The sequence below is a fragment of the Ursus americanus genome, chromosome 18 (assembly GCF_024610735.1).
Source record: "Ursus americanus isolate L20-20 chromosome 18, mUrsAme1.1.p, whole genome shotgun sequence".
NCBI classification, from domain to species: domain Eukaryota; kingdom Metazoa; phylum Chordata; class Mammalia; order Carnivora; family Ursidae; genus Ursus; species Ursus americanus.
In genome coordinates, this window is record NC_142144.1 from 21308905 (window position 1) to 21336583 (window position 27679).

The following is a 27679-nucleotide window of genomic DNA, read 5'->3' on the forward strand; positions in this document are numbered from 1 at the left end:
AATAAGACCACTGAAGGGCACCCAGGTGGCTCAGTCGGTTAAGCATCTGTCTTTGGCTCAGGTCATGATCCCAGGTTTCTGGGATCAAGCCCCACAGCGGGGAGCCTGCTTCTCCCTCTCCCTTCTGCACCCCCTGCTTATGGTTTCTCTGTCAAATAAACAGAAAAAAATCTTAAAAAAACAAACAAACAAACAAATAACACTGAGGAAAGGGTTAGTAGTAGAATCTCTTATGAAGATATTTGACATGAATATTATCCTAAGAGTGATTTTACCACAGACCTCAATTATATGGAGTGATAATAGATACCAATGAACAGCTATGCACTATAAACCCCTACATGTCAAACAAAAGGAAATGGTGATAGGATAGCCTTAAGAAGCACAAGGAAAAGTATCTAACTAGTGAGGTTGTGGGATCCTCTATCCAGGTTTCTTCTCCAGATGGTTCTAAAATTGAGAAGCGTTTGGCTTTTTGGTGAGGGATGGGCAGAATATAAATAAAGATATTCATAGTACTTGAATGACACTTGCAACTAATGGCTCTTCCTTCACTATAGGATTTTGAAGCATATTTTGTTGAGGGAAGGAAAGAGAAGAATAACAGTCCTTCCGTTAAGGAGAGTCCATTTATCTTGACCCATGCAATGACCCTGATTCCAAATAACGACCAAACTTTTACCAAGAGAGAAGGCTGCTGGGGGTGATTCCAGAAATGAGGTTTCTATAAAGCCAGAGAAAAATACAACAATCTAGCAGATATTCAAAATAATTTCCAACACACATTGTTTGTATCAGCCAACCTTTATGAATGCTAACATACCCAGTCCTTTTATTATGCCTTATTACTAGGTGTAAAAAAAAAATACTTAGAGTATCAGAAGTTTGAAATTTTAACAGAGGGGTAAGTGCTTTAAAAAAACAAAACTATTTCAGAATTTAAGAACAGCAAAGGGGTCCTACTGATAATCTAGTTAAAGTCCTCTCCCAACTTTCTATCTACTAAGGTAACTGAGGCCCTCACTCACAGATTAAATGACTCACAAGGTCAAAACTCTTCCCTCCTGCCTCTTTGTATATCACATATTTGGGCTGAGCTCCTGAAAGCACTAGTTTATTTTAGCTAGAAACAGACTCTGCGTATCTATTACCTACACTAATCTTTTTAAACTACATACTACAAAAGCAATTACGTTAATCCTTGATTTAAAATGTCATACCAACAAACTTGTGATATATTGCAACCATTTTATTAATATGAAGCAATGAGATAAATCCTTTAACAGGAGTACTGATTCACTACCATGATTGTGTATCAATACCTTGATGCAGTATCATACTTGCTTCTGTCAATTTATGTGTGAATTACTTTCACTTCCACATGTATGAAACATATTTCATTGTTTGAAAGTACAGCACACAGCCATGCACCTCCTCTGTCTTGTTTAAATGCATGTAAATACACTCACGTATGCTGGATTTTTAATGGCTCAAGGACTTCATAATACATGAACAACTTTTCAGTACACTACTTCTGCTCTGTCATTTTTTTTTTTAACTGAAGTGGGTGGGGAAAGCAATACTGTGGTACAAAAGACCTTTTTAAGGTCTCTTCTGGAAAAACGTTTTGAGAATACAGTTATAGTCCTATAATGACTGTAATCAAGATCATCCTACAAGGACGTGAAGGTTGATTCACTCTCCTGGAGAGTTTCTGATCATATTAAGAACATTATGACAGGGGGAAAAATAGTTTAAGCACATTCTGGCAGAAGACTCTCCTAGAGAGATATTTTGAACGTATTTCAATCCTAGAATGACTGTAATGAAGATGACATGACAGTTGAAATAATTTTGCTGAAGAAGTTCGTGTCTAAAGACACTCAAAATGTAATTAAATGCTGTTATAATTTTTTATGTTTTGTGAAAATATCAGAGGCCATGGAAGCAGAAAAATGTAGCACTGTAACAAAGAATAAGGAAACACTTTTAAAGAATAAACACTTAACACGTAAAAATTTTAAATGGTATCTAATAAATTTTCATGTCAAATCTTTTAACTAAACATATAAAAATTTAAAATGGCAACAAGTAAATCTTCATGTCAGATCATTTAACAAAATCCACAAATAGATTATAAAAATTGAACAATCATAAATGTCTTATGTATAAAGTTTTAAGGGAAAGTTTAAATTTCTACATTATTCTGTTTAATCAAATATTTGAGAAATTTTAAGTACTGCTGAGGAGCAGTTGATACATTTCTAAAATAATTCAGTTATGAAAATATCACAATTAAGGTTTGGCATAGTAGCATTCAGTAATCCTCAGTCATCCACAAACGTTAACCGTCCAGGCCCTTCATTCTTCATCCATCTCCTGTATCTCTTCCATCTGGGGTCATTTGCCAATTTTTTCTTTAGTTCTTCCTCTTGTTCTTGTTTATAAACCTGTAAGTATAAACAACACTAAATGACTTTACCATCTAAAGGGAAACATTTGTCATTACCTTTATGGCATATTTACATTTTTCAAATATAACTTTAGGTAAAAGTTTCCTATGAATGTACTGGTTTGTCTTCCGAAGACCATCCATCTAAAAATACTAAGGAGTTAAGCACCTTAACACTCAATGTTAAATTAAAAACAAAGAAAAAATTGTACAAGAACTTAGTAATTTTTGTCACTGATTTGTCACCTGAGAATACATTCTTTTCCTCATTGACATCATACATCAGCTGAGCTTAAAGGGTTTAAACACTTTCTACAACTAATGTCCAATCTTAAAGAATCACACTTTATTTCTTTAATATGGTACTCTGAAAATTTAATTGATGACTTTCAGTATTTACTGATCCTAACCAAGGAATAAAATGACCTTATATATACAACTGTCTCCAAATTCAAAGATAATTATTGGTTTTCCAAGTATTTTATTAAGATTCCCAAAGACGGTTAAACAAACCATGCAGGTTAAGGACAAAGAAAATCTTAATTTCTGTAACTTTTTGTGGATGTCAGTTGAAACTAAATGGAAAAGTTTTCATAACCAGTTTCATCAAATTTTAGAAAGAAATGACTTTATTTCCAAATTTTAGGAAGTAATGACTAAGATCACCTCATAAAATAACGTGATAATTCAGCCCAGGATAGTACTCCCTGAAAGATAGAGTTTTGTGAACTGAGCTGCTTACCCTACTTAAGAGAAAAATTTTCAAGTACTTTAGAAGCAAAATAGTATGTTACTTTCCATTTTTATGTTATTTACAGGCAGGCTAACTATATCTACTTGCCAGAACATTCTGGCAATTCATAGTAAGTTACTTATATAATTCAGACTGGAACTCTACTTCAGTAAAATCTATTTAGGATACCACATATAAAAAGGAATGCCTATGAAACTAAAAACACAAATATATTCAGATTTCTTAAGAAATCTTTTTGTTTTGTTTTGTTTTGAATAAACTCTACCCTGACCTGAGGCTCAAATCACGACCATGAAATCAAGAGTCACATGCTCTACTGACTGAGCCAGCCAGGTGCCCCATCACTGTGCTTTATTCTTATCTTTAATACATTAGCCAATTAATTTTATGCAAAACCTAAAATAATATCATTATGATAAGATAAATAGTTCCTTTAAGACTTGAGCTAAGCAGCGATCACCTCAAGATAACTGATGTAGCTGACAATTATAGAATATAATATTTATTAAGCTGCCCAAAGTTTAGAGACATTTTTAAAAAAATAAAAGTAACTTTTCAGACATGTTAGTTATTATACAGAAGATTTTGTGCTCTATTTTGAAATGAAGTTATTTCAACAAAATTTCCATGTCTTATTCCCTCTGTTTTGTTTTTTAATCCCTGTAGCTAAGTTTACATGACTGAAAGAAAATTTGGGGAAGAACAAATTTAAATTAGAACAATTAACAGAAAGTTGTGACATCCTTGCAAACATACATATTATCCCACTGCAGTTTAACATAACAAATCAGACCATTCTTAAGATTTTCAGCATGAGTCAGTTAAAGTATTTGAAGTTCACCTTTTAAGACAAATTACAGGTCAAAAACCCACTGTCCCACTACCAAATATAGTCACACTTTCAATAAAAATAAGGTCTTTATTCATTATTTAAATCTTGGATTTCAGAAACTGGAAGGCATTTCTGTGATCCCTTCCCCTACACCAAATTTTAACTTCATAAGTAAGATGACACAAATATCCCAGCAAATAATTACCTCATAATTCTCCTTTATCCAGAGCTCTCGTTTAAGAAAAGTTTCTTTCTGATGATCTTCTAGACTATCAAACTGAGATTTTGACATCTTCATGGATTTCCGTATGATGTATAGTCTTTCTTCTTCCCCATATTCTTTGCCTTTGATGTTAAAATTATAGATCCACCGACAATACCAGACTATATATGAGCACAGGTGGAAAGGTGCTAAGAGAATTTGAAACAGGAGAAGATCACATATCTGGGGTTTCTGATAGCCTCCCTTTATATCTATTTTACTTTTTATAATGTTTTTTATGATATTCTCCTCCTCGTCACGAATTTCTTCTTTGGACTTTTTGTTTCTGCCCTTCTCTTTGGCTTTTCTGAGTAACCCCTGCTGCTTGGCAATCTCCATGGCTTGGATACGGTATTTGGGCACTGTGGCTAGGTAGCTGATTGCCTTGTCATAGCTGTTCCACCAGCTGAAAAACTGAAATATTTAACAAAGAAAAATGGGTTATTTTTACTACCAAAATGCACCTTGGTGAACACCATACCCCACCCCCCACAAAGCAATTCTGATTAAAAATAGGGACCTTAAGGGGTGCCTGGCTGGCTCAGTTAGTAGAGCATGCAACTCTTAATCTTGGGGTCATGAATTTAAACCCCACAGTCAGCATAGAGCTTACTTAAAAAAAAAAAAAAAATAGGGACCTCAATCATCTCTCTCTGTAAGTAAAAGATAAAGCTGAATAAGACCCACATGTACCTGGGACCTGAGGCTGGATAAATCAGGTAAGCCTTACGCTAGGCCAAAAAGCCATTAATTCAGACAGGAAATACCCAAGATTAGGGGATAAATCAATAGAATCACACCATACCTGTGATTTCATATCTACTATTTGGCTTTCCCTAGATCACTATTAAGAAATCTCTCTCTCTCTCTCTCTCTTTTTTTTTTTAAGACTATGAGACTGTGATCTACATTCTGGGGGGAACAGTTAAATGGTAAAACTAGCCAATGAAGAACTTGTTTAAAAAAAGAAAAATGACAGGATAGACTCAGGCAACTATATTCATTCCCATCTCTTCCCTAAACCGTCTCAATATATCACAGTAATGTTCATCATATTCTGAGGTAAAGGATTCTAATATGTTTGAACTCTTATTTGACTGGAAAATACATAACTTACTTCATAAATACACACAAAGGGTTTTGTTAATTGTCAGAAAAAGTCCTATTCTTCACATTACCACACATTTCATTTGCTGTTTTACTGAATGAATATTGCAGTTACACCAATAATATCTTGAAATATTATAATAGCACTCTATTAGGACTAGGGGAAAAAAATGTTACCAGAGTATTATCTAAAACAGGTAAAATTATTACTGCTTTCCCCTTTGAAAAGAAAATATTTCTGCAAAAGCAGATACATTTAAAATCCACAACCTTAATTTTCAATAGTAATTCTTTATGTCATATAAAGTGAATCTCATTTCTGGGCATTAAGCTAGAGAAGCACTTTTCAGACTAGCAAATTGATTCATTCTAGTCACCTGACATGTTCTTTCCCTCCAAAAGTAGACATGATAGCTGTGGTTAGTTTAAGGATAATAGTAGGAAAAACTCATTTCAAGATGAAGTGAAATTTTTGTGACATTTAAAACAACATGAAAGATTACTACTCTTTTAATCTATTTCAGTAGTTTTCAACCAAAGCAAAACTGCCCTTAGCAGGCAGTGGAAATGTGTGGGACATTTTTGGTTGTTACAGTAATGGCAAGCACTCCTAGCATTTGGTGGATAGGTACCAAGACTTGTTAGGTCATATTAAGAAGTTCAGGTTTTTAACAAATTTAATGGGAAATCATTGAAAAGTCCTACAAAAGTAATATTATCAGGTTAGGAGAGAAATACTCTAAAGGGAACAATGAGAAAAATATCTATTGTTGGGTTTTCTTATTATATAATGGCATTTATCATCAATTTCTTAGATTTGCCATTGACAAAGATTCCATTGTTAATCAATTGGTTGAATAAATGAATATTTTTCTACTCTAAAAAAATTAGTCTCAACTACAAGTAAAATTTTATTAAAAGGTACTTCTAATTCAGTTTTAGTGACCAGACTAGGCAACGTGCACTAAGCACACACGTAGACACACACCTCCATCAATACACACCTGGAACACTGAAATAGCACATACACTGACCAAAATCACAACTCTAACATCCACTTTAGGGGCTAAGCGCCTGCTGTAGTAGTGGTAGTAATGGCTATAGTACTCTTCTGGGTGATCCAGCATGTAGTCATAATCTTTTCGTGTTTCTTCATCCTGTAAAATAACAAGATACCCAGTCTCATAGGATATTTCAGAAAATGGCCTTAGTTTGTTATCTGTTAAGTCAAACAATTTTATAACCATGTAAGATTAATCTGAATAAAAGTGAAACTATCAAAATCAAAAAATTCCCTACCACTCTTCAAAAGCACACATATATTTGTTTCTAGAACTTTAATATTAGGTATAAGCATAATAAAAGTAATCTCTCCAAATTCTTAAGTATTGTTAGTCCTCCTAGAAAAAGAAAAACATTTTAATAACAATTAACCATGCTGTTTTAGCCAGTGTTATGTTGGTAATAAGGATGTTGTATTCTTGTAATTTCAGAACTTGTTGATACCTCTTCTCAATAATTGTTGATAGGAACAAATGTTCCTATTATAGGTATTCACAATCATTTTCCAGCCTTGTGTAAAAACTTTTCTGTTAAGCAATGATTAAGACAATAAAAAGCAGATGAAGCCAGTCTGTGCCTATAAAACTGAATTATGCTCATCTCAAAGAAACCCTGATTCAGTATAATGGTCAAAGTTTAACTCTGTGACTTCAGGTGATATTTTTAGCCTCTCTGAGCCTCACTCATCCTCATTAGTAAAACAGATAATATCTGCTCTACTAATTTTAGTGTTTTGAATATCAAATGACATTATACATAAATACGTTACAAATACATAATACATATTATGACATTATAACATATTGTCACAGCCCAGTTCATAAATAAGTTAACATATACATCTTTCTTAATCATACAAACATGTTGAAAAAAAATCAAAGCATTCTGAAATGCTGCTCTGATGTTCACAAATAAAACATTTCTTAAAACCTTTAATTTTAATCAATTTCAAATAGGGATAAATGCCAATCTCTTACTGAGCTACATACGTTGAAGAACTATTACACTGGGTTATGATTTGCTTTTTTTATCACACGGGAAACCTATTTTGTCTTTTTGGGGTTTTTTTTAAGCAAACCCTATGAGCTACATTTGTTGAAGAACTATTACACTGGGTTATGATTTGCTTTTTTCATCACACAGGAAACCTATTTTGTCTTACTGTTTGTTTTTTTTTTTTTTAAGTAAACTCTACCCCCATGTGGGGCTTCAACTCACAACCCAGAAATCAAGAGTTGCATGCTCTACCAACTAAGCCAGCCAGGCACCTCTATTTTGTCTCATGTCCAAAAAATGTTAAAGAGTAAAACCAACAAATTCTCTACTCTAAGGAAGTACAATACAAATCATTATGAAAATAAAAAACCTTTTTTAACCCAGAGGACGTCTTTCTAGGATGAATTATTCAACATTCATAAAGTTGCAAATACTTAACTAAAGGCATTTCAGAATCTAAACCTAGTGCTTTCCTACCACAGACAGAGGCTCTCAGGTCTATTCAGATCTCCTGATCTTCCAACATGCAGTTTCTTAGATTTAAAATAAGTTTGCTAATGACAAAATCTCCTCTGTACCCATTAAAATCATGTATTTTCTATTAAGAATTCTGAATTTGTGGGATACTTGGGTGGTACAGTCGAATCGGTTAAGCATCTGACTCTTGGTTTTGGCTCAAGTCATGATCTCAGGGTCCTGAGATCGAGCCCCACATTGGGCTCTGCACTCAGCATGGAGTCTGCTTGTCCCTCTCCCTCTGCTCCTTTCCCTGTGCACCGCACTTTTTCTTTCTCTCATAAACAAACAATCTTTTAAAAGAAAGAATTCTGGGGGTGCCTGGGTAGCTCAGTCAGTTAAGCATCTGCCTTTGACTCAGGTCATGATCCCAGAGTCCTGGTATTGAGCCCCGTGTGGGCTCCCTGCTCAGCAGGGAGCTTGCTTCTCCATCTGCCCCTCCCCCCCTTGTGTGTGCGTGCCCACGCTCTCTAAAATAAATAAATAGAATCTTTAAAAAAATTTTGAATTTGAATGACAATTCTCTTAGGTTCAGTACATTCAAAATATTTTTACCTCTGACTAGAATTCGAAACTAAACTAGTATCTAGTAGAATTAAATGTAAATATATTTAAAGTCTATTCCACAGCACTATTTGGAGGGCCAGTATGAGAACTGTCTGTTATATAAGGAGGGCTGAGCTCAGGCTGTTATCATTCTCAAATTCGCTTCTTGAATGTTCCTTTCTGTCAAAAAGGATTTTCTGTGGCAACTGCCACACACCTCAATTGTCAATCTATTATGATTTCTATAATTATCATACTTTAGAGCTTCTAACCTAAAGAGGGTAAAACTTTATAGGACATACAGAAACTTTATAGGTCATAGATAGCTCTGAAGACTTAAAGCCTACAACTTTTTTTTTTTTTTAAGATTTTATTTATTTGACAGAGATAGAGACAGCCAGCGAGAGAGGGAACACAAGCAGGGGGAGTGGGAGAGGAAGAAGCAGGCTCATAACGGAGGAGCCTGATGTGGGACTCGATCCCAGAACGCCGGGATCACGCCCTGAGCTGAAGGCAGACGCCCAACCGCTGTGCCACCCAGGCGCCCCTAAAGCCTACAACTTTTGATACATCTCATTTTGAGTACTTCAAGACATCTTTTAAGAATTTTTCGATTTTCCCTCCAGTTTTTGCTTTTTGGACTAATTTTATAGAAATGTTCTGCTTTTGGCTTGAAATCTTTGACTTTTAATTCAGCCTTCCAATCTTGGCAGATGCCTTTTGAAATGTACTCTTCAAATATAATTCTTTTCCTTGCTCCAACTAGATTACATGTAGTTTTGAAACTAATGGCCACAGTGAGATCAGATTCCGACAGATCTCCAGCATCATTATCTATACAGAGCTCTTTGCCCAGCCTGACTGTACTCCTCCTGGTTAAAGTATACAGCAAGATCTTTGAGTGTCACTGAAATCTACTGTTTGAATGTCATGGGTCCTTGGGGCGCCTGGGTGGCACAGCGGTTAAAGCGTCTGCCTTCAGCTCAAGGCGTGATCCCGGCGTTATGGGATCGAGCCCCACATCAGGCTCCTCCGCTATGAGCCTGCTTCTTCCTCTCCCATTCCCCTGCTTGTGTTCCCTCTCTCGCTGGCTGTCTCTATCTCTGTCGAATAAATAAATAAAAATCTTGAATGTCATGGGTCCAAAAATTATCCTTCCTTCTTTGTTCTCTTATCTTAGTGAAAGTCACAATCCATAGAATACAGATACCCCTATTCAAACATTTCACCCAGATCTTCCACCAGGGTCACCATCTTCTCACTGGTCCCTAAATATGTGACTTACTTCATTGAGTCTTGAGCTCCTCTGACAGGATGGTCAACTAATGCTCCAGCAACTGGCCACTCCAAATTATGTACCTTGTATCTGGCCTCTCTACTGCAACCAGGGCCCTCCAATGAGTCCTCAAATTAACTAATTCCCGCAGAAGGTTTCAGGATCAAGTCTGACTTCTCTTAGGATGATTTTCTTTTCCTTGGGGTCACCATAAACTTATGACCCTGTTTTTGTCAAGATTAAAGACAAGAAACGTTGGCCACCTCCTTGTTACAGCATTTAATCAGCCAGAATCTTTACTCTTGGGTTTATAGCTTTCTCTCCAGAATGAGGAAAATTATTTTAGGTTGAGGTATGCATAATACACTTTGGAAGGTGTTCAAGGTTGGCACAAATTGGAGAGTTAGTTCTCAATAGTCTAAATCAAAATCCTACTCTCCAGTAACCTACAAAGTTTAGAATCAACCTAGTAAGAACACAAGGATATGAGGAATATTAGCAAAAAAGAAGAGACAAAAGACTGGGACCCAACTGAGAGCTATAGGTACATACTTATTTTAAAACTATTATACTTATTTTTTCTCCTACCCATCTTGAAACTCAGGTAGTCCCACAATTTTTTTTCATCTTCAGTGCTTCCCCATGGCTAATAAGTAAGTTAAAATTTCCTTGGCATGCAACAAGACCTCCATAACTAGTCCACTCTCACCTAGCAACATCTCAACACTTGCTCCTCTTCTGCTCCATAGCAAACATCAGATAGTAATTTCTGCAATTTGGTGTGTTCTTCCAGCACAGCACACTTTTTCATTCCTATGTCTTTAAACATATAATTCTCTCTACTTCAAATGCCCATCCCTTTCTTCCAACCTCATGAGCTTCCATTCTTTAGGACACAACATTACTCCTTCAGATTTAGACCACTCTTATTACACATATGACCTATTTATTATAGCACTTATCACATTGTAATCATCAGGGTTTTTTTCCTTGAATGAGAACTTCTGGAAGATAGGGAGGGTGACTGACATATTAATCTCTGTATATCCAAGGCCTACCACAGTGCCTGGCATTCAGTAAATGTCATTTAAAAAATGAGTACAATTTTGTAAAGGCTCTCCCTCACTATAAACGTCCCTTGAGCCATACAGGTCTCTATCTCCCCAGGAAGGCTGGATGGGTGATTATTTCACAAAAACTTCGGCTTCGCAGAAATGACTGCTTGATTTCACAGCTTATGAAAACATGCTAATGTGGCTAAAACGGCTTAAACCTTAAAACAGTTTAATGTCTTACCTTTCAATAAGGTAGTACTTTTTCTTTCAGCAATTTTGTGGATCTTAAGGTCCCAGGGTCAGGAGATTCCAACTTCTTTCCAAAACCAAAACCTTTATACTTGTTTCTTCCTCCTCTCTGTCCTGAGCCTTGACAAGCAGGGCAATAAGCTCCTTGTTTCTAATGTCTACAGGAAAAAATGGTGCTTCTGCTGGTGTCCACTCCACTCCCAATCCTCTTGGGCACATGCAGGAGGACTGGAACATAACCACCAATATCTAGATCAAAAGTGAACAAGAGGAAACCCACAAGCAAAGAAAGCACTGAATCCTTCCTTCTCTTACGAAAATGATCATTCTCCCCCCTCCCCAGAGGCAAAATTATATTACGTTCTTGCCCTTGAAAGAAATAATTGTTTGATCTCAATATACATAATTGCAATAATTTGATATTGCAGCCACTTTCACATTAAAAATTTTCAGTTACACAGATAGTAGAAACCATTTTAGGATGTTAAAGGCCAGGAATCAGTAATATATGAAAATGTAATAATATTTTGTTCATTTTTTTTCTTTTTAAAAATTCTTTATTTAAATTCAATTTAGTTAGCATATACTGTATTATTAGTTTCAGGGGTAGAATTTAGTGATTCCTCAGTTGCATATAACACCCAGTGCTCATTACATCAAGTACCCAACCTTAATGCCCATCGCCCAGTTGCCCCTTACCGCCACCCACCTCTCCTCTAGCAACCCTCAGTTTGTTTCCTATAGTTAAGAGTCTCTTATGGTTTGCCTCCCTCTGTTTTGATCTTATTTTATTTCTCCTTCCCTTCCCCTATGTTCATCTGTTTTCTTAAATTCCACATATGAGTCAAATCATCCAGTTTTGTCTTTCTCTGACTTATTTCGCTCAGCATAATACCCTCTAGTTCCATCCACGTTGTTGCAAATGGCAAGATTTCATTCTTTTTGATGGCTGAGTAATATTCCAGTGGATATATATACCACATCTTCTTTATCCATTCATCAGCTGATGGACATTTGGGCTCTTTCCATAATTTGGCTATTGTTGATAATGCTGCTATAAACATTGGGGTGCATGTGCCCCTTCAAATCACTGTTTGTGTCCTTTGGATAAATATCTAGTAGTGCCATCACTGGGTCATAGAGTAGCTCTATTTTTAATTTGTTGTGGAACCTCCATACTGTTTCCCAGAGTGGCTTCACCAGCTTGCATTCCCACCAGCAGCGTAAGAGGGTTCCCTTTTCTCCACATCCTCGCTGACATCCGTTGTTTCCTGAGTTGTCAATTTTAGCCATTCTGATAGGTGTGAGGTGGTAACTCATTGTGGTTTTGATTTGTATTTCCCTGATGCTGAGCATTTTTTCATGTGTCTGTTGGCCATCTGTATGTGTTCTTTGGAGACATGTCTGTTCATGTCTTCTGCCCATCTCTTGACTGAATTTTTTGTTCTTTGGGTATTGAGTTTGATAAGTTCTTTATAGATTTTGGATACTAGCCCCCTTTACCTGATAAGACATTTGCAAATATCTTCTCCCATTCCACAGGCTGCCTTTTAGTTTTGCTGACTACTTCTTTTGCTGTGCAAAAGCTTTTTATCTTGGTGAAGTCCCAATAGTTCATTTTTGCTTTTGTTTCTCTTGCCTTTGGAGATGTGTCTAGTAAGAAGCTGCCACAGCCAAGGTCAAAGAGGTTGTTGCCCATGTTCTCCTCTAGGACTTTGATGGATTCCTGTCTCATATTTAGGTCCTTCATTCATTGAGTTTATTTTTCGATATGGTATAAGAAAATGGTCCAGTTTCATTCTTTTGCATGTGGGTGTCCAATTTTCCCAGCAACATTTGTTGAAGAAACTTTTTTCCACTGGATATTCTTTCCTGCTCTGTCCAAGATTAGTTGACCATAGAGTTGAGGCTCCATTTCTGGGTTCTTTATTCTGTTCCATTGATCTGTGTGTCTGTTTTTTTGCCAGTACCATACTGTCTTGATGATTATACTTTTGTAATACAGTTTGAAGTCCTAAATGTGATGCCATCTGCTTTTTCTTTTTCAACATTCCTTTGGCTATTTGGGGTCTTTTCTGGTTCCACGCAAATTTTAGGATTCTTTGTTCCAGCTCTGTGAAAAAAGTTGGTGGTATTTTGATAGGGATTGCATTCAATGTATAGATTTCTGTAGGTAGGATAGACATTTTAACAATATTTGTTCTTCCAAGCCATGAGCATGGAATGTTTTTCCATTTCTTTGTGTCTTCCTCAATTTCTTTCATGAATATTCTCTAGTTTTCTGAGTACAGATCTTTTGCCCCTTTGGTTAGGTTTATTCCTAGGTATCTTATGGTTTTTGGTGCAATTGTATATGAGATTGACTCCTCGATTTCTCTTTCTTCTGTCTCATTGTTAATGTATAGAAATGCAACTGATTTCTGTGCATTGATTTTATATCCTGCCACTTTGCTGAATTCCCGTATGAGTTCTAGCAATTTTGGGGTGCAGTCTTTTGGGTTTTCCACAGAGTATTACATCATCTGGGAAAAGTGAGAGTTTGACTTCTTTGCCGATTCAGATGCCTTCTATTTCTTTTTGTTGTCTGATTGCTGAGGCTAGGACTTCTAGTACTATGCTGACCAACAAAAACAGTGGTGATAGTGGACATCCCCGCTGTGGTCCTGACCTTAAGGGGAAAAGCTCTCAGTTTTTCCCCATTGAGAATGATATTCGTTGTGGGATTCTTGTAGATGGCTTTTATGATATTGAGGTATGTATCCTCTATCCCTACACTGTGAAGAGTTTTAATCAAGAAAGGATGCTGTATTTTCCCAAATGTGTTTTCTGCATCTATTGAGAGGATCATATGGTTCTTGTCCTTTCTTTTATTAATGTAGTGTATCACACTGATTGATTTGTGGATGTTGAACTACCGTTGGAGCCCAGAACTAAATCCCACTTGGACGTAGTGAATAATCCTTTTAATGTACTGTTGGATACTACTGGCTAGTATCTTGGTGAGAATTTTTGCATCCATGTTCATCAGGAATATTGGTCTGTAATTCTCCTTTTTGGTGGGGTCTTTGTCTGGTTTTGGGATCAAGGTAATACCGGCCACATAGAAAGAGCTTGGAAGTTTTCCTTTCATTTCTATTTTTTGAAGCACCTTCAGAAGAATAGGTATTAATTCTTCTTTAAATGTTTGGTAGAATTCCCCTGGGAAGCCATCTGGCCCTGGACTCTCTTGTTTGTTGGGAGATTTTTGATTATTGCTTCACTTTTCTTGGTGGTTATGGTTCTGTTCAGGTTTTCTATTTCTTCCTGTTTCAGTCTTGGTAGTTTATATGTTTCTAGGAAAGCATCCATTTCTTCCAGATTACCGAATTTGTTGGCATATAGTTGCTCATATAATATGTTCTTGTAATTGTTCGTATTTCTTTGGTGTTGGTTGTGATCTCTCCTCTTTCATTCATGATTTTATTTATTTGGGTCCTTTCTCTTTTCTTTTTGATAAGTCTGATTAGCAGTTTATCAATCTTATTAATTCTTTCAAAGAACCAGCTCCTAGTTTCATTGATATGTTCTACAGGTTTTTTGATTTCTATATCATTGCTTTCTGCTCTAATCTTTATTATTTCTCTCTCCTGCTGGATTTAGGCTTTATTTGCTGGGTTTTTTTTTTTTTTTAAAGATTTATTTATTTTAGAGAGAAAGAGAGAGTACATGTGTAAGTGAGGGGAGGGGCAGAGGAAGAGAGAGAGGGAGACCAGCAGACTCCCTGCTGAGCGGTAAACCTGATGCAGGGCTTGATCCCAGGACCCTAGGATCACAACCTGAGATGAACTCAAAAGTTGGTTGCTTAACTGACTGAGCCACCCATGCACCCTATTTGTTCTTCCTTTTCCAGTGCCTTTAGGTGTAAGGTTAGGTTGTGTATGAGACTTTTCTTGTTTCTTGAGAAAGGCCTGTGTTGCTATATACTTCCCTCTTAGGTCTACCTTTGCTGCATCCCAAAGGTTCTGAACTGTCATGTTTTCACTTTCATTTGCTTCCATGTATTTTTTTAAATTCTTCTTTAATTTCCTGGTTGATGCATTCTTTTTTTTTTTTTTTTTTTTAGATTTTATTTATTTGAGAGACAGAAAGAGATAGCAAGAGAGAGTATGAGCGGGGGGGAAGGGGAGAAGCAGACTCCCTGCTGAGCAGGGAGCCCATTGCAGGGCTCGATCCCAGGACTCGGGATCATGACCTGAGATGAAGGCAGGCCCTTAACCAACTGAGCCACACAGGCACCCCCTCCCCCATTCATTCTTTAGTAGGATGTTCTTTAATCTCCATATATTTGTGGTCCTTCCAAATTTTTTCTTGTGGTTGACTTCAAGTTTTAAAGTATGGTGGTTTGAAAATATGCATGGTATAATCTTAATCTTTTTGTACCAACTGAGACCTGATTTGTGGCCCAGTATGTGATCTATTCTGGAAAATGTTCCATGTTCACTCAAGAAGAATGTGTATTCTGTTGCTTTAGGATGAAATACTCTGAATATATCTCTTAACTCCATCTGGTCCAGTGTGTCATTCAAAACTTGTTTCCTTGTTGATCTTCTGTTTAACTGATCTGTCTGTTGCTGTGAGTGGGGTAAAAAGTCCCCTATTGTATTATTATCAATGAGTTAAATTTTGTTAATTGGTTTATATATTTGGCTGCTCCCAACTTAGGGGCATAAATATGTACAACTGTTAATCTTCTTGTTGGATAGACCCTTTTATTATGATATAATGCCCTTCTTCATCTCTCATTATAGTCTTTGGTTTAAAATCTAGTTTGTCTGATATTGGGATGGCTACTCCAGCTTTCTTTTCATGTCCACTGGCATGGTAAATGGTTCTCCACCCCTTCAATTTCAATCTGGAGGTGTCTTTGGGTCTAAAACGAGTCTCTTGTAAACAGCATATCGATGGGTTTTTTTTTTTTAAATCCATTCTGATACCTTATGTCTTTTGATTGAAGCATTTAGTCCATTTACAGTATTAAAAGATGAATTTAGTAACTTTGTATTACCTGTCAACTCATTGTTCCTGTAGATTGTTTCTGGTCCTTTCTGATCTTTGTTACTTTTGGGCTTTCTCTTCACTCAAAGGATCCCCTTTAATATTTCTTACAGGGATGGTTTACTGTTCACAAATTCCTTTAGTTTTTGTTTGTCCTGGAAACTCTTTAGCTCTCCTTCTAATCTGAATGACATACTTGCTGGATAAAGTACTCTTAGCTGCATATTTTTCCCATTTAGCATGTTGAGTGTATATCATGCCAGTCCTTTCTGCCCTGCCAGGTCTCTGTGGACAGGTCTGCTGCCAGCCTTATGTTTCTACCCTTGTAGATTAAGGACCTCTTGCCCCAAGCTACTTTCAGAATTTTATCTTTGAAATTTGCAACCTTCACTATTATATGTTGAGGTGTTGACCTATTTTTATTGATTTATTGATGGGGGGGGGGTTCTCTGTGCCTCCCGGATTTAAATGCCTGTTTCCTTCCCCAGGTTAGGGAAGTTCTCTACTATAATTTGTTCAAATAAACCTTCTGCCCCTCTCTACCGCTCTTCATCTTCTGAGACCCGTATTATCCAGATATTATTTCGCTTTATGGAATCGCTGAATTCTCTAAGTCTCCCTTCCTGATCCAGTAGTTTTCTTTCTCTCTTCTTTTCAGCTTCCTTATTTTCCATCATTTTATCTTCTATATCACTGACTCTTCTGCCTCTTTCATCCTCATTTTTATAGCCTCCATTTGGGACTGTATCTCAGTAACAGCATTTTAAATTTCAGCCTGCCTAGACTTTAGTTCTTTTATTTCTACAGTAAGGGATTCTCTAGTGTCTTCTATGCTTTTTTCAAGCCCACTAGTATCTTTATAATCGTTGTTTTCAATTTTAGTTTAGACATCTTACTTATATTCATATTGATTAAATCCCTGGCAGTGAGTACTACCTCCTGTCCTTTCTTTTGGGGTGAATTTCTCACTCTCGTCATTTTGTCCAGAAAAGAATAGAAGAAAGAGGGGAAAAAGTACAATAACAACAACAACAGAAGAAAAAAAAACAAAACAAACCAGAAAACATAAAACAAAACAAAATGAGAAAAAAAAACAAACAAGAAGCAACAAAAAAACCCCACTAGATCCTGGTGTTTTGGTCTGCTTGTTAAAAGAAACTAGATCTCAAAATAAAAAAGAAAGAAAACTTACATATATACAAAAAATAAAATACGATAAAAAAACAAAAAAATAAAATATATAATGTATATATAAAAAAATGAAAAAAATAATTGAAAAAATAAGAAAATAACTGAAAGAATAATACTGAAAGACTAAAGAATAAAACAAAACCCCACAAATACTATATACTGTTTTCCCCAAGAGCTGAAGCTCTGCAGCTGTCTATGATCAGTAAATTTGTGCGAGCCAGTTGTTCCTGCTCATCTTCTCGGGGAGGGGTCTGTTGTGCTGATTCTCAAGTGCCCTTGCCCTAGTGGAAATGTGCCTCCCTTGCCAGGGGGCCAGGCTCAGTGTAAGCCGCTCTGGGTTCCACTATGTGGCACTGTTTTGCTCCCTGAAGGCTTTCAGCACCCATAGGTGGGAAGAAAATGACAGCTCCCTGCTCTATAATCCGGGAGCTGAAAGTTCACACCAGTGAGCCCTCACAGAAAAGCAGTCAATCACTCTTGGCTCCCTGGTTTCTGTCTGAACTCTGTGTTCACCCAGCCTGTGACCAAGCATTTTTATCCCAGGCACACAACTGAGTTTCAAAACTCCAAATTTTACAGATTCCTGCTGTATAGACCTGTGCTGTTCCTCCCACCATGCTTCTACCTTTTGCTTGACACTGATCGTCAGTAGTTCCCAGGTTTATGGCAACCCAGAGCAGAAAGCTAGCACCTAAACTCACTGTTTTCAGCCAGCGTCCCCACTCTTGTGCCTAGGAAATCTGCCACACTCAGGCACTCCCATTCTTCTTGTGATTGATCCCAGGATCCTGATACCAAGCTATCCCTGCTTCACCACCTGAGCACCTTTAAGCCAGGGACTACCACACTGTAGCAGACTTCTAGAAGTTTCGATTTTGTGTTCCGCTGCTTATAATAATTTATGGTAGCCTTCCTAAGCAAGCTCCCTCCCCTCCACTGTATCCTCTGATATATCACCCCAGATCCAAGTCTCCCCACCTCCTACCTTCCAAAAAGTGATTGCTTTTCTATTTGTAGAACTGCAGCATTTCTTTTCTCAGATTTCCAATTGATTTTGCAGGTGTTCGGAATGATTTGATAACCATCTAGGTGTATTTGAGGGATCAAACTTAGGGTCCCCTACTCCTCCACTATCTTAATTCCCTCTATTTTGTTCATTCTTAAAAATACATATTAATCCCATTGGGGCGCCTGGGTGGCACAGTCAGTTGAGCAGCCAACTCTTGGTTTTGGCTCAGGTCGTGATCTCGGGATCATGAGATTGGTCCCCCTGTCAGGCTCCATGCTCATTGTGGGTCTGCTTGGCACTCTCTCTCCCTCTCAAAAAAAAAAAAATAAATCTTTAAAATATATATATATATACACACACACACACACACATACACACACACACATATATATATCCCATTTTAAAAGAAATACACATACACAAATGATCCTTAAAAAAAATCACGTTTCCCTCAATTTTTTTTTAAAAAAAGACTCTTGTTTCTTTCTTTCTTTCTTTCTTTTTTTAAGATTTTATTTATTTATTTGACAGAGAGAGAGAGAGCCAGCGAGAGAGGGAACACAAGCTGGGGGAGTGGGAAAGGAAGAAGCAGGCTCCCAGCAGAGCAGGGAGCCTGATGCGGGGCTCAATCCCACAACCTGAGCTGAAGGCAGACATTTAACGACTGAGCCACCCAGGCACCCCTATTTCCCTCAGTTTTTTTCCAGGCCATTACATTCTATTAAAGAGGAAGAAAATTAACTGCTATCAGTTTTATTTCTCTTCTTGTTCTCTGTCCCTAGTCACTAGTACAACTGTCTTCTCATATGTCTTCTCTTCTGTCTACATGTGGCCTCAACAACTTCCATGATTTGCAGTATCACCTCATTACTAGTGACACTCAGATCTGCTTTTCCTGTGTCCTATTTTCAAATACCTCCTAAGCATTTCCTAAATGTAACATAAATATCTCAAAGTAAACATGCTCAAAACCCAAATCTGTCCCTCAGTGTTTTAATTAATAGTAGAGTATCACCATCTAGTTGGTTACTTGAGCTTTTAGAAACTTTTGTTATTTCCAATTCAGCAAATAATTACGCAGGGCATTAATCCTTGTGCTGGACCCAAGGGAGGATAAAAAGACAAGATAATGTCCTGGTCTCAAGAATGCTCCATCTAGAAGAATCTAGCAAGCAAGAATAATGCAATTTGATGTGCTAAGCAAGAAAGAACTAACTAACTCTGCTTGAGATCACTGGTAATGGGATCCATAGCAGAGAAGAAATGAGTACTGGATCTTGAAAAGCAAGTACGATGTAGTAAAACTTTTTCCAGATAAAGGTAACAGGAAGTATGAAGGTACAGAAGCATCACTGAATAAGATGGATTCATTAAAGCTTGAGCACTAGGGAAATTTAGGAAGAAAGGTGTAGTAAATGTGACCAGGAAGACTGATTTGGATAAGAACTACAGAGAGGACCTTATATGCCATGCTAAAGTGCTAGAGTGTTATTGTCTGTGCTATTCAAAAATGAAATGTTTGAAAGCATGAGAACAAAAGCACTGAGTAGGTGTGTTTATTTTTGAAAGTTGACTCTGACATTATTGTAAAGAATAGAACGAGGGAGAAAGAGATTTTAGGGACCAAGAAATAGAATAAATAGGACTTAATGATCAAGGGAGTTTAAGAACCAATCATGTTGAGGATTAACAGTGAAGTTTCTAATTATAGTCACTGTGAGACCCACGTTACTCTGAGATAAAGAATAAAGGAACAGGGCATCAAGTTTGGAGAAGATGCTGGGGAAAATAGTGGAAGATTCTGAAATAGGGACAAATAAAATTTCTGGAATCTTTTCAAGTCCTGGAACCTCTGGGATTATCTATTCCTGTAGACGGGGTGCAACTTTCTAGAGACAGAAGTAACTTGTAGAAAACTGGAAGTAATACAAATAATTTTTCACAAAAAGAAAAATCATGTCCAGTGGAATGCAACTGATTACTGCCTTGTCATATTGGCCAGTTTTACAGGCACTTTAGTATTCCCCGTTTTGACACTGAATGTGTAGCACTTTTTCCTCTTCTGAACTGGTTTTATTATCTTACTGGTTCCTTTATTAGTTAATGAATTAAATAAAATCTGACAGATGTTCGTTTTGTGTCCATATAGGAGTCATGATTATATCCTCTTTTAAAACATATGCTTTGGGGCACCTGGGTGGCTCAGTTCCACCCCGTTAAGCATCCCGTTCTTGGTTTCGGCTCAGGTCATGATCTCAGGGTGGTGAGATCAGCCCCGCATCACACCCTGTGCTCAGCACAGAGTCTGCTTCTCTCCTTCTCCCTCACACTCTGCCCCTTTCCCACCCCATGTGTGTGCACTCTCTCAGATAAATAAACAAATCTTAAAGAAAAAAGTATGCTTTAACAAACATAACAAGATTGATTTCCAAAATGTTTAATTTTGGGTAACTGTCAGACAAATGAGACACAACTGAAAATATGAACCTAGAGAGCGCACAGATTTTAGAGTTGTCTCAGATGTGGTTGAGTTTCATCAGGAAGAGCTTAGAAAACAAAAAGACCCAAAGGACAGAACTCTAAGGAAAAGCAATGTTTAAGGTGTAGGCCGAAGAAAAGAAGATTATAAAGACTGAAAAGACATGACTAGAAAGACAGGAGAAACAGGAAAGAATAACACTGAGGGGGTCAAGGGACAGCAGCTTAAAGAGCTACATGATCAACATCAGATGTCACAGACAGTGCCAGAGGAGAAAAATGAAGAGCAGCACTCAAATCTGACATTGGAACACCACTGTCCACCTTAAGAACAATTTCATTATGTGTGCTGATACACGTCAGTCTACAACAGCTTGAAAGAAAAGGAGATAAAGTGAAGATAGCCAACAGTAAAAAAGAAGAAAAATGTGACTGTAGCTTTAAAAGAAGCAAAATTAAGCAAAAGGAATGTGAAATACACCAACTAAGAAGTTTTCAAGTTACCAAAGAGGAATGATGAGATTCCAGAAAATGGTGGAAATGAATTCAGACAAGAACCTTCCAGCCTTCCCCAACCCATTCTCAATATTGTTCCCAGAATTTTCTTTCTGAAAGAAACCTCTGATTGCGTTATTTCTCCACTTTAAAACCTCTGGTCACTATTCAATACATAAAGTTCAAATTCCTGAACACAGCTTAAATGGCTGTTCATCACCTGATCCCAAACTATGTTCCAGTCTCCTGAAACATTCTCCCTACCAGGCATCTGACAGGCTTCTAACCCAGAAGCAGTAGCTCCTCTAATATCTGTGAAAAATGCAATAACGATCTTCGTGCAGTGAATATCTCAAAATGTTCTTTTATCTATGATAAATCCACACAAGCTAAATTAAAATCTCAAGTGCTCGGTTTCTGGCCAGAATTAAATCAACACATGTTATATCAACTCATTAACTTATGTTAATCAGAAGCTCTGATTGGTTGTTAACATCATGTGTTGTCACAGAACTAAAATTAAACATATTTGGTGTTCAGTCAACCTTTGCCTAAGTAGGGAATAACAGCTGAAATTACGATATCAGTAGAAAATAAAGAGCACTTATGGGGTCACAGCAGAAATAGCAAATGTGGTACATAAAGTACCACACCCTTCTTCTGGGCCCATGGGAAAAATCACTATCAAACATCTCATCTTTCCCACTAAACCCAGACAAGACCTCAAAACCTTTACAAGTGTTTAAAGGAGTCATGACCAATCAGAGTTGACATGTGAAATGAAAACTATCTGCCATCAAGCTTACTTAATTTCGCTGTTTATCAGCATCACAACTGTAATAGAAATTTACATGTTTTTTATTATTTTTATGAACACCCAATTATTATGAATGACTGATTAATGTGGATAGATGGCGAAAAAGAAAAACAGTATTAAGAAGTACAATTAATTGTTTTTCCCAAAAACAAAGAGTCCCTGGGAGAAATATAATAAAAGTGATCATTGGTGGAGAAAACACTAATACCTCACGAAACTACATCTTGTTCCTGGAACAAGTCTTGCACATTCATGACTCCATGTTTTTGTTGATCAAGTTTTCCCTCGACCAGAAATGTCCCTTTGTGGTCAACCTTTGGTGACTGTTCTAGATCCAGACCAAAGACTACATTCTTCTCCAATCCCCGAAGAAGCAGTAATTGTATCCTCTCAGTGCTGTAATATAATCTACACATATCTTTATTATATAACTTAAATAAATAATAACCGAACAATTAGTATCTGTCTCCTTGTTATGTTAAAAGCTTAAAGGCAAGAACTGTGCCTTCTTCATTGTTATGGTTTCCTCCCCCAGCGCCCAACTCAGTACCGGTTACAGAAAGGATTGAGTAGAATAAACTAGGAGAGAACAATGAACAGTAACATAAAAGGGCAGGGCATTCAGAATCCCCCCTTTATGCCAAATTCGTCATAAGTGCTAAAGCCCTGCTACATCAATCAGACTGATAAAAAGAAACTGAAGTATTCTTGTGACCTCCCTGCCAAGACAAGGCTAGGGTAGTAAAAGGCTCTCACTACGTTATCTGTCACCTTAACAGATAACCTTCATGCCAGTAATACTGCCAAGACCTTTTCTGTTCTTTTGTGATTTTCCAAAATGCCGTCAAAGTCTATTTTCCCATGTTCTAAGTGCATTCTTTGCACATGTTCCGTCATCTGTTGATTTCTAGGCCGTCCATATTTCATCTGCTTCATCCAACTCTTATCTATATTCAAAAAGGATTAATGTTCTCACTTGAAAAAACAATTTCTCCTTAAAAATAGAAGTGCAGTTTTTATCTCATGTGGAAATTTTTCATTCATAGCCATCCAATCTACTTTATCTGTACCATTCTTCAAAACTACATTTAGGGTAAAATGCCAAAGTAGGCTTCACATAACAATGTCAAAATGTCAGAAATCCACTGAATCTATCTCCAGATACCAGTTTTCATTTAATGAACATTCATTATCTGATGTGCCAGACACTGGGCTAGGTGCCATGGATATACAAACAAAAAGGCAAGGAGATGGTTTAGTGGAGAGGGGAGGGCTACTCAGTATTTACAGCGCAGTGTGATAAGTGCTATATCCACATAAAAAGATCCAATGTTGACACAGCAAGTGAGAGTCCATTTACTTAACTTCCAAAGTCCATGAATTCCCTGAATCCCCAGTAGTCAAACACACTAAATACTATTTTATTGTCTTAACTTTGCTTATATTATGAAGCAAATATAAAGCAGTGTGTGAAATCATAATGGTCTGAAGTCCTGCTGAGAACTGTAATTTTAAGTTATTCGCGAATATGAACTAAGCATGACATGATGAAAGCATCTGACCAGTGACTTTGCCTTCCATTATTACCCATCCTTCTTTTTCTAGTTTTCCTCTCTCTCTCTCTGCACAGGTAGAATCTGTGTTTCTAAAATAACAATGATCAAGTGTGATAATATCTTCTCGTCTTACCGACTGTACTTAAATCATGTTAGTGTACTAACAACCACCATCAAAAAAGACCCTCTCTCAAAGAGGCATGTATTTGACCAACACAACCTCAGAGTCATAAATCCACTATATTTCACGAATATAAATTCCCATTTTGGTGATGTACATATTATCAACATTCAGAGACCTTGGTTATTAGAAGTTTTGATGAATACCACTAGAACGTTATAATAAAAATATAATATTGCTTCTTATATCATATACATTAAAAATATTAAGAGACTTGAACAAACTAATAAGAGAAATTAAAAGGTTATCAAAAAATTATGGGGGGAGGGGGCGCCTGGGTGGCACAGTTGCTTGAGCCTCATACTGTTCAGCTCAGGTTGTGATCTCGGGGTGGTGGGATTGAGCCCTGCATTGGGCTCTGCGCTTAGTGTGCAGTCTGCTTGAGATTCTCTCTCCCTCTCCCCTTGCCCCTCCCTCCCCACTCGTGCGCTCACTCTAAAATAAATAAATCTTTAAAAAAAATTATGGGGGGAGAAAAAAAAGACTCCTAGCTCCAATGAATTTACAACTAAATGATCTCAGATTTCAAGAAAGGAACAATTTCTGTTAGATACACTGTTCCAGAAATGGAACCTGCCTGTGCATTTTACAAAACAAACATCAAGTTAGCTTCTTCTTCCATATGCCAGCAATAACTGCACATGGCATGAAGGATGACATAGTCTTCCCAAGTCCCTCCCTCCTTTTTGGCTGGCTCTGTAGATAAGTACACCTTTACTATTATTATTTATGGAGAAAGATATAGCATATAACAAAAACAGCCAACAGAAATGAAGTGGTCCCAGGTAGACATCTGCTACCTCCATAAGATGATATGTGGAATTCTATATAGGCTTCTGTATCTCCTCTTTATTCTGGAGCCACTGGAACTCATCAACTTCTCCCGCTATTCTATCTGACCTGGTCTTAGCAAAGGCCACATGGACCTCTTCTTGCCCTCATTCTAGCCGGCAGATAAAATTTGAGTAAAGTAGTGGTTACAAACTCATTGCCTCAAGGGGATAATTTGGAAGGCTGAGGCTGTCCAAATTGGATGACTCCAGTTCATTAGGTCTCTGCATTACCCAGAAATTATATTCTCTGGCAGCTTACTCACAATTTTCCATTATGACAAATAAAATCTGACCACCCTCTTTGTTTTTAACAACTTCCACATACAGCAAATCAAAGTCCTTTTCCTTATTCCAGGAGAGAGCATCTGCAGTGAAGTCTGAAAAAGAAAGTTTCTGGAGGTGTTCCACTTAGAAGTCCGTCTCTTTAACCTTAAAACAGCTTTCATGGAGCTCAGTTAGGTCTGGTTTTCAAGGGTCCAAACCATCCCCACACATCCCTGTCCTCTGACAGTAACACTGAATGGGGCTGGGGAAACTACAGCACATTCTCTCACTCCCTCCTCCATCAGTATAACTCAATTTTTGTTTCCTGTTTGGAGACATCAGTAGTACCACAAACCTCTTGTTGGAATCAAGATTAAAAGTGTTACTTTCCCCAGACATACCAGTTTTTAACTGCCCAAAAGTGGACAAATTATTTTATTGAGCTTTTATTTGCTGACAAATCAGCACTGAACTTTAGAGGCAGAAACTTTTAGAGGCAACCATTACAGATTCATCAAATCAGCCTCCAAATCTGTCTGTTCAAGAAAATGGCAAGAATAGAGTCTTGGGGTTCCTCCCAGCAAGAATTTCTCTACTGTCTCTCTTTCTTGGCTCATGTCTTACTAACATGTTCACCACTCTCATGCCAAACCTACCCATCTCCAACCCCAACAGAAGGCAGCAGTTGCCAGTGTTTCTGCTGCCCTCTCTTCTGGAAGTTCTCTATCCTCCCAGTGCTTCCCTATGTGTCACCAGAGCCTTCTGCCTGCTTGTGTGGACCACTGTTTTTCTTCACTGCAGAAAAATAAAAATTGGGATTTTAGATGCTGGGTTGCCCTGGATAGAGAAGTTCTTTCCCATTGTTCTGAAGTCTTTTCTCAATCCCTCTATATCCTAAATAACAAGCAACTAAACCCCCTGGTGTCTGCACTTTCCCCAGCCCCCATCCATTCTTCAGTCAACTGCCAATAAGAATTACAATCTCGCCAATGCTCGGGAGAATTCAGTGAACTTGGCATACTCATTAATAAGACTCCATATTATATAAACTGCTCTGGAAAGCATGAATGAAGAGACTTTAGCTCCTTGATTCAGTATTTTCAGCTCTGGAAAGCTATTCTGAACAAATAATCCATGGTTAAATTACAGTATACCCAACTCAAAGTAGTCATTAAAAACAAGTTACATAGCAACATGGAAAACTTTGCCTAACAAAAAAAAAAGAGGCCAGAAAGAAACACCTTACACCTACAATTACTGTTACATTAGCATGATGGGGCCCTTGAAGCAGTAACACTTCCATCAAATATGATTTATACTTTGTGATTCCTTATATGGTTTGATTTTTGCAGTAGCAGAAGGAAATAGGAACAGGTTAAATCTCCCCATCCCCAAAGGACTCGATAAAACCTTTGTCAAATGACTACACCAATATTCACAAATTTTTCCTGACAGAACTAAGTCTTGAACCCCAAGTCATTAAGCATGTATTTACAGGTCCTGTATGGGGATTTCTCACATTTATTCAGTTCTCATTGACTGAACCCTGTAAGGATGGCTTTAATTTTGCATATGAAGAAACAGCTACTGTGACATATTAAGTCACTATCCAAGGTCATAGTGGGGTAGTAGGAGCCAAGAGTCAAATATCCGGTCTTCCGACTGCTTGTTCATTGTTCTTCTCAGTGTTTTTCTAAGTCCTTAAACCCAAGCTAAATGTCACATTTATTTTTACTTTTTTAAAGATTTAGAGAGAGCAGGGTGAGGGGCAGAGGGAGAGAGAGAATCCCAAGTAGACTCCCCACTGACAGCGAGCCTGATCTCACGACCCTGAGATCATGCATGACCTGAGCCGAAATCAAGAGTCCGACGCTCAACCCACTGAGCCACCCAGACGCCCCTAAATGTCACATGTAATACCATCCCCAGAAATCTAGTTTTTGTCAAGTCAAATTGGCGCCATCAGTCATTCAATATTGGAGACCTTTCCTGGGTTCTATCACAGATCCTTGTAATAATAATCACCCTGCATTCCAAGTGTGAGCTGCACGTTTTTAAAGTGCTTTCACTAAATTGTAAGATATCCAAAGCTTTGCATAACAAAAACTGTCACAAAAAGGAACGGGGTAGCTGTCCTCCAAGACCCGAGGGGGTTCCCATCTTTGCCAATGAGCCGCGTGCGGGTTCTTTCGCAAGGCCACGTAGGAAATCGCGAACATCCTAGGGGTCGTGACGGGGTCACCGAGAACCCTGCTCCGCCGGCCAGAAGTCCTCGCTGCCCATCCGCGTCCCCAGACCTCACCTTAAGAGTCTCGTAGGCGGTCGCCACCAGCAGGAAGGCCTCTTCGGCGCTCTGCGGCGTCCGTCCGGGCCCCTCGTCGCCAGGCTCAGGCCGGTAGCGGTCGGGGTGGTAGCGCCGGGCCAGCTGGCGGTAGGCCCGCGCGATCTCCGCCTTCCCCGCCGTGCGGCTCACGCCCAGCACTTCATAGCAGTCGCGCGTGCCGCAGTACAGCCCCTCCACCAGGGCCCCCGCGGACCGCGCTAGCAGCACCACCAGCAGCAGGGGCGGCAGCAGCACCAACCAGCACCGGCCGGCAACGCCGGCTCCCCCGCGCGGAGCGAGCGGCGCCGCCATCCCGGCCTCGGCCGCTGCTCCACCGCCCCAGCCGCTCTCCCGCACACCGCCGGGCTCGGCCTCCGGGACCTAGCTCCAC

General features: G+C 38.2%; 1 protein-coding gene across 2 annotated transcripts; it reads right to left on the minus strand.

Annotated features, from left to right (window-relative positions):
- Window positions 1–1234: 1234 nt before the first annotated feature.
- On the minus strand, window positions 1235–27679 carry DNAJC25 (DnaJ heat shock protein family (Hsp40) member C25). 2 transcript variants are annotated; one of them, XM_045814787.2, is made up of 4 exons: window positions 27268–27679; window positions 6412–6564; window positions 4244–4714; window positions 1235–2450 (listed from the first exon to the last, which is right to left on the minus strand). In XM_045814787.2, exons 1-4 carry the CDS (start codon window positions 27598–27600, stop codon window positions 2328–2330), a joined length of 1080 nt encoding a protein of 359 aa, XP_045670743.1. In that variant the 5' UTR covers window positions 27601–27679; the 3' UTR covers window positions 1235–2327. The 2 variants fall into 2 exon arrangements, with proteins under 2 accessions (XP_045670743.1, XP_045670744.1); XM_045814788.2 differs by lacking the exon at window positions 6412–6564.

Bases quoted from the DNA above. Each gene is read 5' to 3' on its own strand.
- DNAJC25 (XM_045814787.2), bottom strand. From the start codon at position 27,600: ATGGCGGCGCCGCTCGCTCCGCGCGGGGGAGCCGGCGTTGCCGGCCGG. The intron at 4,715-6,411 runs GTGTGTATTGAT...TAAATATTTCAG, and splicing joins GTGCTATTTCAGTGTTCCAG to TTTTTCAGCTGGTGGAACAG. The intron at 2,451-4,243 runs GTAATTATTTGC...TTATACTTACAG, and splicing joins GGATAAAGGAGAATTATGAG to GTTTATAAACAAGAACAAGA.